Source organism: Oncorhynchus mykiss, chromosome 5, assembly GCF_013265735.2.
Source record: "Oncorhynchus mykiss isolate Arlee chromosome 5, USDA_OmykA_1.1, whole genome shotgun sequence".
NCBI classification, from domain to species: domain Eukaryota; kingdom Metazoa; phylum Chordata; class Actinopteri; order Salmoniformes; family Salmonidae; genus Oncorhynchus; species Oncorhynchus mykiss.
Genome location: NC_048569.1, coordinates 16615545 through 16628272, shown reverse-complemented (window position 1 = coordinate 16628272; position 12728 = coordinate 16615545). Strand labels below are relative to the sequence as shown.

Sequence of the window (12728 nt, the reverse complement as noted above, 5' to 3'; positions counted from 1 at the left end):
TTTGTACTGTATTTCCATGCCACTTGTGTGTAATTGATATGTTGTTCAGTAGCTGGTGGGCTGGTCACGTGTCGTGTGTAGTTGGCATGTTATTCTGGGGTTGTGTGTAGCTGGCATGTTATTCTGGGGTTGTGTGTGGTTGGCATGTTATTCTGGGGTTGTGTGTAGTTGGCATGTTATTCTGGGGTTGTGTGTAGTTGGCATGTTATTCTGGGGTTGTGTGTAGTTGGCATGTTATTCTGGGGTTGTGTGTAGTTGGCATGTTATTCTGGGGTTGTGTGTAGTTGGCATGTTATTCTGGGGTTGTGTGTAGTTGGCATGTTATTCTGGGTTTGTGTGTAGTTGGCATGTTATTCTGGGTTTGTGTGTAGTTGGCATGTTATTCTGGGTTTGTGTGTAGTTGGCATGTTATTCTGGGTTTGTGTGTAGTTGGCATGTTATTCTGGGTTTGTGTGTAGCTGGCATGTTATTCTGGGGTTGTGTGTAGTTGGCATGTTATTCTGGGGTTGTGTGTAGTTGGCATGTTATTCTGGGGTTGTGTGTAGTTGGCATGTTATTCTGGGGTTGTGTGTAGTTGGCATGTTATTCTGGGGTTGTGTGTAGTTGGCATGTTATTCTGGGTTTGTGTGTAGTTGGCATGTTATTCTGGGATTTTGTGTAACTGCCATATTTCTCTGCCTGCCTGCCTGCCTGCCTGCCTGCCTGCCTGCCTGCCTGCCTGCCTGCCTGTCTGTCTGTCTGCCAGCCTGTCTGTCTGTCTGTCTGTCTGTCTGTCTGTCACTCATTTCCTCTTTTTCTAATGTCTGTGTTCTGGTTTATGTTGTTGGTGTTGGTCAAATACACTGAGAATACCAAACATCAGGAACACCTTCCTAATATGTTGCCCCCCCCCCCCCCCCCCCCCCCCTCTCAGAACAGCCTAAATTTGTCGGGGCATGGACTCTCTACAAGGTCCATTGGGTGGTGGACTATTCTTGATACACACAGGATGTTCTTAATGTTTTGTACACTCAGTGTATATACCACGTTCTACCAAAATATTCCTGATAAGCTTTGATGTTTTTGATGGAATCGGAGTGCCTCTCACTACATCTCACACATGCTCTGTGGGTGTGTAGGATGACGGGGCTGGGATAGAGAGGAGGACCCAATCCAATTCTTGAAATCATTTAATTGATTTGATCTGCTTAGTTCTGTTCTGTTCGGTTGATCAGGCTTGTGGGTAAATGAGCTGTAGGGTGTCTATCTATCTTGGCTCAATAATTTCTAACCCCACCCACACACACTAACCACACCCTCTGATAAACTCAATAACTTCTAACCCCACCCACACACGCTAACCACACCCTCTGATAAACTCAATAACTTCTAACCCCACCCACACACACTAACCACACCCTCTGATAAACTCAATAACTTCTAACCCCACCCACACACACTAACCACACCCTCTGATAAACTCAATAACTTCTAACCCCACCCACACACACTAACCACACCCTCTGATAAACTCAATAACTTCTAACCCCACCCACACACACTAACCACACCCTCTGACAGGCTCAATCACTTATTTGTGCAACATTTTGTTTGATCTTTTATTAACAATACAAAACATAGACATACAAATGACAACATCATACAAACATCAACTATATTCCACCTGCCCAGACCCACTAGCACACACCCCCATCTCCAGCGCTGCATCACTTTCCACCACATGGCCTGAAACTGCATCATGTTGTTTCTCTCAGTAGCCCAGGCACTTTCAATATTTAAATACTAAATCATTAGATTTTTCCATTGTGTTAATGATGACGGATTGATTGATTTCCACATTTTCTTAAGATGAATAGAGAATCGTCCAACCCATCAGGAATCTCGCTACACCCCCATATGCAATGCTGGCTCAGTCACTTCTAATTCGCCCTCTCACATGGTCCTCTGATAGGCTGGCTGCTCGCTAACCACACGCTCTGAGATGTACCTCATTTAGCAGACACTCTTATCTAGAGCAACTTACAATAGCAATTAGAGTTAAGTACCTTACTCAAGGCCACATCGACGCCTAGTCGGCTCAGGGATTTGAACCAGCAATCTTTCTGTTACTAGCCCAATCGCTAAGCCTAGCCTTATTGTCCTCCGTTCAGTCTTCTGTACATGCACAATAGACTTTAAAAGCTATAACAAATGTTTAAAGGATATAATAAATGGATACCTACTGTATCCTAACATTTAATCACCTCAGAAAGAAACACAAACTTGAAAATAACAACTTACTTGAAAGTTTCAGTAATCAAAAATGACAAATTGAAAGGGGCCAAAGGCATCAAATTAACAATGAAAATACTAAATAAGATTGATTCCCCAAGATAAAATAAAAAGCCAGTCCCTGGATGGGAGACCAGATGCTGCCGGAAGTGGTGTTGGAGGGCCAGTAGGAGGCACTCTTTCCTCTGGTCTAAAAAAACAAATATCCCAATGCCCCAGGGCAGTGATTGGGGACACTGCCCTGTGTAGGGTGCCGTCTTTTGGATGGGACGTTAAACGGGTGTCCTGACTCTCTGAGGTCATTAAAGATCCCATGGCACTTATCGTAAGAGTAGGGGTGTTAACCCCGGTGTCCTGACTAAATTCCCAATCTGGCCCTCCATCACGGTCACCTAATAATCCCCAGTTTACAATTGGCTCTATCATCCCCCTCCTCTCCTATGTAACTATTCCCCAGGTCGTTGCTGCAAATGAGAACGTGTTCTCAGTCAACTTACCTGGTAAAACAACTGATAAATAATCAAATAAAAGTATACTACCCAAGTTATCAAAAAACATGTAACATTCCCCTTTAAAACAAACAATCTATAGAGGTTTACATTTCAAGAGCAATTCCCATCATAAACAACACATGTAATAGTTATAGGTAATGTATTTGAATGATAAAAAAAACATGAGATTCCTTCCATTAGAGACTTAAATAATGCAATCTAATTACTGTCAAAATAAACGACCAGGTCCAGTAGTCATCATAATTGCGTTTACTTCGCCCTACATGGTGTCAACTCAGAATTAGATCTAAATTGAACTATCATTAGAATTCAAATAACGACACACATCAAGAAGTACTATTATGTAGAAAACTATACATCCCCCCCCAAAAAGAGGGTACAAAAAAAGATTAGTGGTTAGTGGTGCTGATAATCAAAAGGAGGATTTTACATCAACAACTCTGCCAGATAAAGACTTTCTGATGATTGTGTTTCCCATTCCAAGCTATTCTGAACAAAAATATCAACTCAACATGGAACAATTTTACTGAGTTACAGTTCAAATAAGAAAATCAGTCAACTGAAATAAATTCATTAGGGCCTAATCTATGGATTTTACATGACTGAGCAGGGGCACATTCATGGGTGGGCCTGGGTGGGCATAGGCCCACCCACATAGGCCCAGCTAATCAGAATGAGTTTTTCCCCACATAAGGGCTTTATTACAGACTGAATACTCCTTAGTTTCATCAGCTGGCCTGGTGGCTGGTCTCAGACAATCCCGCAGGTGAAGAAGCTGGATGTGGAGGTCCTGGGCAGTTGTGGTTACACGTGGTCTGCGGTTGTGAGGCCGGTTGGATGTACTGCCAAATTCTCTAAAACAGAGTTGGAGGCGGCTTATGGTAGAGAAATTAACATAAAATTATCTGGCCACAGCTCTGGTGGAGATTCCTACAGTCAACATGCCATTTGCGCGCTACCTCAAACCTTGTGACATTGTTTTGTGTGACAAAACTGCACATTTTAGCGTTGCCTTTTATTGTCGCCAGCACAAGGTGAACCTGTGTAATGATAATGCTTATGATAATGATTATTATCATTATGATAATGCTTAATCAGCTTCTTATTTATTTACTTTTCTGCTCTTTTGCACACCAGTATCTCTACCTGCACATGACCATCTGATCATTTATCACTCCAGTGTTAATCTGCTAAAATTGTAATTATTCGCCCACCTCCTCATGCCTTTTGCACACAATGTCTATAGACTCCTTTTTTCTTTTTTTCTACTGTGTTATTGACTTGTTTATTGTTTACTCCATGTGTAACTCTGTGTTGCTGTCTGTTCACACTGCTATGCTTTATCTTGGCCAGGTTGCAGTTGTAAATGAGAACTTGTTCTCAACTAGCCTACCTGGTTAAATAAAGGTGAAATAAAATAAAATAATAAAATATGCCACACCTGTCAGGTTTATGGATTATCTTGGCAAAGGAGAAATGCTCCCTAACAGGATGTAAACAAATTTATGCACAAAGAAATAAGCTTTTTGAGCGTATGTAACATTTATTTGAGCTCATGAAACATGGGGCCAACACTTTACATGTTGCGTTTATATCTTTATTCAGTATTTATCTCATATGCCTATAGGAAGAATTTGCACAAAATCATTTCTACCTGCAACATCATCAGACCCTCATGAAACTGTACATTGGCACCTTGCTAATTTCACCTATTCTCTAGTAGAAGTGTGCCAAAAGGAACTCTGTAAAACCCTTCGGTCTACCTTTAGATAGATGAGCTTCCATTATGGCTGTGTTTTCACTGCCTTACTGAGCAGTGAGGTGGTGTTGCCCCCACAGTCCACAACCTGCTACATCTCCTGGGAGAACTGCTCCGTCTGACAGGCTCGATCACTTCTAATTCGCTCCTTCACACTAACCAGGTCCTCTGATAGGCTGGCTGCACACCGACTGACTCACAATATTGATCCTGCCCTGTATATCAGTCCTTTGGGTTTGAATGAGTCCGTCTCATGATAGATATAGACAAGAACCTTACATAGACTTGGATCTGATATAGACCGTACAGTATATTAACTGCAGAGATGGGGAAAAAGAGTGGCGCGTTTATTATTGAGAGGTTGGCACAGATCTAAGATCAGCTTTCCTAAGTCTAGCTAAATCCTAACCTTGAACATTTTTAGGGGGGAACCTGAAAAACTGACCTTAAATCACTGTAAAGGGTCAACTCTTTATTGTTTTAAATGATTTTTGTTATGTATATATAATGTTTTTACCTACCCCTTTTTCTCCTCAATTTCATGGTATACAATTGGTAGTTACAGTCTTGTCTCATCGCTGCAACTTCCGTACGGACTCGGGAGAGGCGAAGGTTGAGAGCCGTGCGTCCTCTGCAACACAACCCAACCAAGCCGCACTGCTTCTTGACACAATGCCCACTTAACCCGGAAGCCATCCACACCAATGTGTCGGAGGAAACACCGTACACCTAGCAACTGTGTCAGCATGCACTGCACCCGGCCCGGCACAGGAGTTGCTAGACCGCGATGGGACAAGGACAACCCTGCCGGCAAAACCCTCCCCTAACCCGGACGACACTGGGCCAATTGTGCACCGCCCCATGGGTCTCCCGGTCGCGGCCAGTTACGAGAATCTCTAGAGGCACAGCTGCACTGTGATGCAAGGCCTTAGGCCCCTGCACCACTAGGGAGACCCCTAATGTTTTAAATTCTTTAAACAAGTGGAATTCCACTTGTAATGATTGTAATGATAGAAGTGTAGCACAGAAAGTGAGTAGCAGAATGGAGATATGAAACGCTGCCTTCAGGGGCATAACATGTGACCAGGTGGTGGCAACACAACCACTAGACCAGCCTCCTTTCTAACCTCACCCACATCCACACCTCCTCTCACTTCTCTGTGTCGTGTTTTAACCCCTTGTTTTCTGTGCACTGCTGCAGCCTAACAGCACGAGAAACAGCACAGTCACCAGCCCCAAGGGAACCCCCTCTGCTGCACTGGTACACTCCTCCTTTATATATCACTCCATCTCCCTCGGTCTCTATTCAACTTCTTTCTCTCCCTTTCTCTGTCCGTCTTTATGTCCTCAGTCTGTCTGTTCTTCTGTGTCTGTCTGCCTGTCTGTCTATCTGCCTGCCTGTCTGCCTGCCTGTCTGTCTGTCTGTCTGTCTGTCTGTCTGTCTGTCTGTCTGTCTGTCTGTCTGTTTGCCTGCCTGTGTCTCTGTGTCTATCTCTCTCTATCTTAGTCTGTCTGCACTCTGCACCCATCACCAGCCACTTATTAGAAGCCGTTCTGTGTGTGTGATTGTGTGCGACTGTTTGTGAGTGTGCGCCTGTGAGTATGATGAAGCTGCATGACTTGTAAGTTATGGTTTGTCAGGTTGTAGTAGCTATAAGGTGCCGTAATAGAGTAGCGACAGCGGCTTACTGGTAGAAGTGCAGTCACAAGCCATCTTCCTTTGGCATTTTTTTCTATTTGTGGGTGACAGTGTTGATGTGTGTCACTCAGGTGTATGTTAATCTGTGTTCTGTTTGGCCTGCTGTGTGTGAACTGTGAATCCTTAGGAAGATATGCAGGGTGGCTTTGGGTTTGATGTGGGTTCGTTTTAGGTTCTTGCCTGAGTGAGACTCGTATTTTTTGTTTCTGATATCATTTTCTTAGAGGAATTCTTTGAATAACCATTTATTTCCTTCCATTAACCCTTTGATAACCCTTTCTCAGGGGGAAATCTCTCTCTCTCTTTCTTCATTTTAACTTGTCTTTTCTTCTCTCTCTCTTCCTCCATATCTCTTTCTCTGTCTTTTCTCTCTTTTATCTAACACCTACAACTCTGCTCTCTGTCATCCCTCTTCATCTCTCTCTCTCTCTGTTGTTTTCTCTCTCCCTCTCTCTTTCTTTCTCCCCTCTCTTTCTATTTCTCTGAATAGGAGCCTCAGACCACTGTTATCCATGTGGATAGGAACAAGGTACACCCTTCTTCCATCCACACATCTTTTTCTCTCCTACTTTCAGTTCTCTCATCCTCATCTTCTCTCGCTCTGTCCTTGGCAAGCTGGTGTGTTAGCGTATTATAGTGTGTGTGTGTCTAGCATGACTCCTGGTTGAGGAGTTTTGTGTGGGTTGTAGGTCTGGAGTGGCTGCATGCCGCAGTCATACGGACCTGAAAACAGCTGCTTAATATAACCACACTGACACAAAACTACCCACACTTCATTATGTGGAGATATTTTGTCCACCACCGCCATCTTGTGGAATGAAATGGAACCGGGCTCTGTGATTGTGCTCTATGTTTTGCCATCTGGTGGTTTCTACTGCTATAGACCACTGCATGTATGGGACAGCACACTGAATGGGGGAAACTGAGTTTGGGGTTCTCATGGTGTTTAACCATAGCACTGTATGTGTGTGTCATGATAATTGTGTGTGTGTGTGTGTGTGTGTTGTGTGTCTGTGTGTGTATCTAGGTTAACCTGTCACTAACATGTCTCTCTGTGTCTGCAGGATTCATCTGACAGCAACACCACTATTGAGGATGAGGATGTGAAACGTGAGTCACACACGCACGCACGTACGCACGCACACACACTACCATTATCATGACACACATATACAGCACTATGGAAGTAGAGAAGAAGGAGAGAGTAAACAGACAGGAAGGAAAGAAGGGAAGTAGAGAAGAAGAAGAGAGGAAGGAGAGAGGAAACAGACAGGAAGGAAAGAAGGGAAGTAGAGAAGAAGAAGAGAGGAAGGAGAGAGTAAACAGACAGGAAGGACAGAAGGGAAGTAGAGAAGAAGAAGAGAGGAAGGAGAGAGGAAACAAATAGGACGGAAAAAAGGGAAGTAGAGATGAAGGGGGGTAGTAAAGAGGACGAATAGAGGAAGCAGACAGTGGAGTGATAGAGGGAGTGATAGAGGGAGAGGGAGGGATTGAGGGAGAGGGAGGGAGAGAGAAGGAAACAAACCCATCTATTGTAACTACCTGGACCTACAGTACCATTTGGTTTTGAAGGATTGAAACCAAACAGTATGATTTGAAAGAAAAGTATTTTAAGAAACATGAAAAGGTAAGAAGCGCTTATCATTTCAAATAGGCTACATGTCGTATTAAACCGCATATAAACTCTCTAAATAGGTCAGGAGCCTGACAGGGAGCCTAAGAAGTAACACAAATATATGATTTAGTCTATACTGTATTACAGTGCATTCGGAAATTATTCAGACCCCTTGACTTTTTCCACATTTTGTTACGTGACGGCCTTATTCTAAAATGGATTAAATGATTTTTTCCCCCCTCATCAATCTACATGCAATACTCCATCATGACAAAGCGAAAACATAAAAACAGAAATACCTTATTTACATAAGTATTCAGACCCTTTGCTATGAGACTAGAATTTGAGTTCAGGTGCATCCTGTTTCCATTGATCATCCTTGAGATGAGTCCACTTGTGGTAAATTCAATTGATTGGACATGATTTGTAAAGGCACACACCTGTCCATATAAGGTCCCACAGTTGACAGTGCATGTCAGAGCAAAATCAAACCAAAGAGGTCGAAGGAAATGTCCGTAGAGCTCTGAGACAGGATTGTGTCAAGGCACAGATCTGGGGAAGGGTACCAAAAAATGTCTGCAGCATTGAAGGTCCCCAGAAACACAGTGGCCTCAATCATTCTTAAATGGAAGAAGTTTGGAAGCACCAAGACTCTTCCTAGAGCTGGCCGCACGGCCAAACTGAGCATTCGGTAGAGAAGAGCCTTGGTGAGCGAGGTGACCAAGAACCCGATGGTCACTCTGACAGAGCTCCAGAGTTTCTCTGTGGAGATGGGAGAACCTTCCAGGAGGACAACCATCTCTGCAGCACTCCACCAATCAGGCCTTTATGGTAGAGTGGCCAGGCGGAAGCCACTCCTCAGTAAAAGGCACATGACAGCCAGCTTGTAGTTTGCCAAAACGCACCTAAAGACTCTCAGACCATGAGCAACAAGATTCTCTGGTATGATGAAACCAAGATTGAACTCTTTGGCCTAAATGCCAAGCGTCACATCTGGGGGAAACCTGGCACCATCTGAAGAATGGTTGTGGCAGCATCATGCTGTGGAAATGTTTTTCAGCGGGAGGGAGACAAGACAGGATCGAGGGAAAGATGAACGGAGGAAAGTACAGAGACATCATTATGAAAAATTGCTCCAGAGCGCTCAGGACCTCAGACTGGGGTGAAGGTTCACCTTTCAACAGGACAGCGACCCTAATAACACAGCCAAGACCCCTCAGGAGTGGCTTCAGGACATTCAAGTCTCTGAATGTCATTGAGGGCCCAGCCAGAGCTCGGATTTCAACACGATCGAACATCTTTGGAGAGACCTGAAAACAGCTGTGCAGCAAGACTCGCCATTCAGAACTTGAGTGGATCTGCAGAGAAGAATGGGAGAAACTCCCAAAATACAGGTGTGCCAAGCTTGCGGTGTCAAACCCAAGAAGACTCGAGGCTGTAATCACAACAAAGTACTGAGGAAAGGGTCTGAATACTTACAGTTGAAGTCGGAAGTTTAGATACACTTAGGTTGGAGTCATTAAAACTAGTTTTTCAACCACTCCACAAATTTCTTGTTAACAAGCTATAGTTTTGTCAAGTGGGTTAGGACATCTACTTTGTGCATGATACAAGGAATTTTTCCAACAATTGTTTACAGAGATTATTTCACTTATAATTCACTGTATCACAATTCCAGTGGGTCAGAAGTTTACATACACTAAGTTGACTGTGCCTTTAAACAGCTTGGAAAATTCCAGAAATTGACGTCATGGCTTTAGAAGCTTCTGATAGGCTAATTGACATAATTTGAGTCAATTGGAGGTGTACCTGTGGATGTATTTCAAGGCCTACCTTCAAACTCAGTGCCTCTTTGCTTGACATCATGGGAAAATCTAAATAAATCAGCCAAGACCTCAGAAAAGAAATTGTAGACCTCCACAAGTCTGGTTCATCCTTGGGAGCAATTTCCAAACGCCTGAAGGTACCACATTCATCTGTACAAATAATAGTATGCAAGTATAAACACCATGGGACTGCGCAGCCGTCATACCACTCAGGAAGGAGATGTGTCTCCTAGAGATGAATGTCCTTTGGTGTGAAAAGTGCAAATCAATCACAGAACAATAACAAAGGACCATGTGAAGATGCTGGAGGAAACAGGTAAAGAAGTATTTTTATTCACAGTAAAACGAGTCCTATATCGACATAACCTGAAAGGCCGCTCAGCAAGGAAGAAGCCACTGCTCCAAAACCGCCATAAAAAAGCCAGACTACAGTTTTCAACTGCACATGGGGACAAAGATCATACTTTTTGGAGAAATGTCATCTGGTTTGATAAAACAAAAATAGAACTGTTTGGCCATAATGACCATCATTATGTTTGGAGGAAAAGGGGGGAGCCGCAAGCATGCAAGCCGAAGAACACCATCCCAACCGTGAAGCACGGGGGTGGCAGCATCATGTTGTGGGGGTGCTTTGCTGCAGGAGGGTCTGGTGCACTTCACAAAATAGATGGCATCATGAGGTAGGACAATTATGTGGATATATTGAAGCAACATCTCAAGACATCAGTCAGGAAGTTAAAGCTTGGTCGCAAATGGTTCTTCCAAATGGACAATGACCCCAAGCATACATCCAAAGGTGTGGCAAAATGGCTTAAGGACAACAAAGTCATGGTATTGGAGCGGCCATCACAAAGCCCTGACCTCAATCCCATAGAACATTTGTGCACAGAACTGAAAAAGGGTGTGCGACCAAGGAGGCCTACAAACCTGACTCAGTTACACCAGCTCTGTCAGGAGGAATGGGCCAAAATTCACCCAATTTATTGTGGGAAGCTTGTGGAAGGCTACCTGAAATGTTTGACCCAAGTTAAGCAATTTAAAGGCAATGCTACCAAATACTAATTGAGTGTATGTAAACTTCTAACTCGCTGGGAATGTGATGAAAGAAATAAAAGCTGAAATAAATCATTCTCTCTACTATTATTCCGACATTTTACATTCTTAAATTAAAGTGGTGATCCTAAATGACCTAAGACATGGAATTTTTACTTGGATTAAATGTCAGGAATTGTGAAAAACTGAGTTTAAATGTATTTGTCTAAGGTGTATGTAAACTTCTGACCTTAACTACATGTAAATATAATATTTCCTGTCTTTTTTTATACATATGTATTTGTAAGATACTTATTTGCATAAAATGGACAGAGACCAGTCTCAAAATCAATTATTAGTGTTTATTCTCGAGAGTACTGATCATAATACAATGTACTTTGGTTTATATCACATTTTGTCATAGCGTTTTGAATGCTGCTCCTCCTTCTCTCAGATACAATGGCAATATAGTTCACAAGCCTTCCCACATTGTCTGCCACCTGTTAAACAATCTACTACTAGCCCAAGGTCTCTCCCCTCCCTGTGTAGAGACAGGATGTCCTGTAAGGAACACAGCATTCCAGCCAGCCTGACGATAGCTCCATTCGTTTCTAACAAGGAACAGACAGTCCTTCTAATTCTGAACGAAAACTACACACATTACATTCAGTATTATGATTATAATAAGATACATACATCCATACAGTAACATAGTAGTATTCTGTTTAGTCATAGTTCTGATTTAAATGTATACATCATTTAGTCATTATTCATAAAAATCCCTTAACACCTACAAAGAAATACATTGTGAAGCACTAGGCTGGTAGGGACATAAAGTGCTTAGCATTTAAGCAACAGTTTGTTGTATTAAATCATTAAAGTCTATAAATTGTGCATATACTGTAGACTGACTTAGAATTAAATACAAATCAATGTAAAATGCCTTATTTGGCTCAGTCAACAGTGCCTTTGAAACACGAGTTTGGCCAAAGTCTGGGGCTTCATGCTCATGCGTTGGTGCCTGGAAAGTAGGCCTGCAGTAGAGAATATCCTTTCAGCGCTTGCAGAGCTGGGGATGCTAAACCCCCTTTGGGCCACTCTTGCCAGGCTGGGCAGAGATGCAGAGTTGTTTATTTTTCGTTTTTCAATAGGTAGTCTTATACGTTTGTGGGAAAAAGTGGGAATATGCCAGGCCTATTGGGCTAAAATAAATTACGGCCCATTGTATAGATAATAGAAAAAGAATGTACGAAAGTTTTAAGAGATCAGATTTTTTGTTTATAAATACTTTGCTACAATGACTCACTTAGCTAGCCTCGTTCCCTTCTTTTAGCATGTGCACGTAGTAAGTACACCGTCACGCATTTGAGATGTGTCCTTAGATTCCACAATGATTATTTAGTTGTGGACACCACATCAACACACTCCCTCTCTTGCTCTTGGTCCTCATCTTTGTAAGTCACCTTGATTTTGCACCTGTGTGTTTTATCAGTTTCTTTATGAAAATATTTAGTAGCTAAAGCAAGTGGCTATAGCAGCACACAAGTAGACTACAAATGCATGCTGGGCCGGGCCCTGAGCTCCTGAAGTGAGAGCTGCTGCAGCAAAATTGGAGTCGACGTTCCTGCCTTTGGGAATCTTGCTCTGTGAAATTTGTGGCAAAACCATTTTATTGTTCCCAACACATGTTCACTCTGTTATTGGTTCCCCCTGCAGTGCGAAAACAGGAGATTATCAAGATCACTGAGCAGCTGATTGAAGCTGTCAACAATGGAGACTTTGAGGCCTATGCGTGAGTACACTACAACTCCCAGCCTGCACCTCACCAGAGTACTGTAACTCCCAGCCTGCCCCTCACCATAACACTAAAACTCCTAGTCTGCGCCTAATTTTACCCTAAAACTACGGGTGACATTTGACCTCTGCTAAACTGCACTGACCTCTGCAAAAAAACACCTTTATACTTTAAATATTGTAGCAGGGATGATAGCCTGCAACTCAAATCACCATAACA

General features: G+C 42.9%; 1 protein-coding gene across 7 annotated transcripts in view; it reads left to right on the top strand.

The window, feature by feature from the left end:
• Nucleotides 1–12728, top strand: part of LOC110523332 (calcium/calmodulin-dependent protein kinase type II subunit beta) — a 64241-nt gene that overhangs the window by 50593 nt on the left and 920 nt on the right. For 2 of the 7 annotated variants that reach the window (XM_036976939.1, XM_036976937.1), the window contains exons 15-18: nucleotides 5744–5803; nucleotides 6732–6770; nucleotides 7306–7351; nucleotides 12431–12506. In XM_036976939.1, the coding sequence (XP_036832834.1) occupies nucleotides 5744–5803; nucleotides 6732–6770; nucleotides 7306–7351; nucleotides 12431–12506 (221 nt within the window). The remainder of the gene's footprint in view (nucleotides 1–5743; nucleotides 5804–6731; nucleotides 6771–7305; nucleotides 7352–12430; nucleotides 12507–12728) is intronic. The other 5 variants (XM_036976943.1, XM_036976942.1, XM_036976941.1 and 2 more) reach the window with 3 other exon arrangements.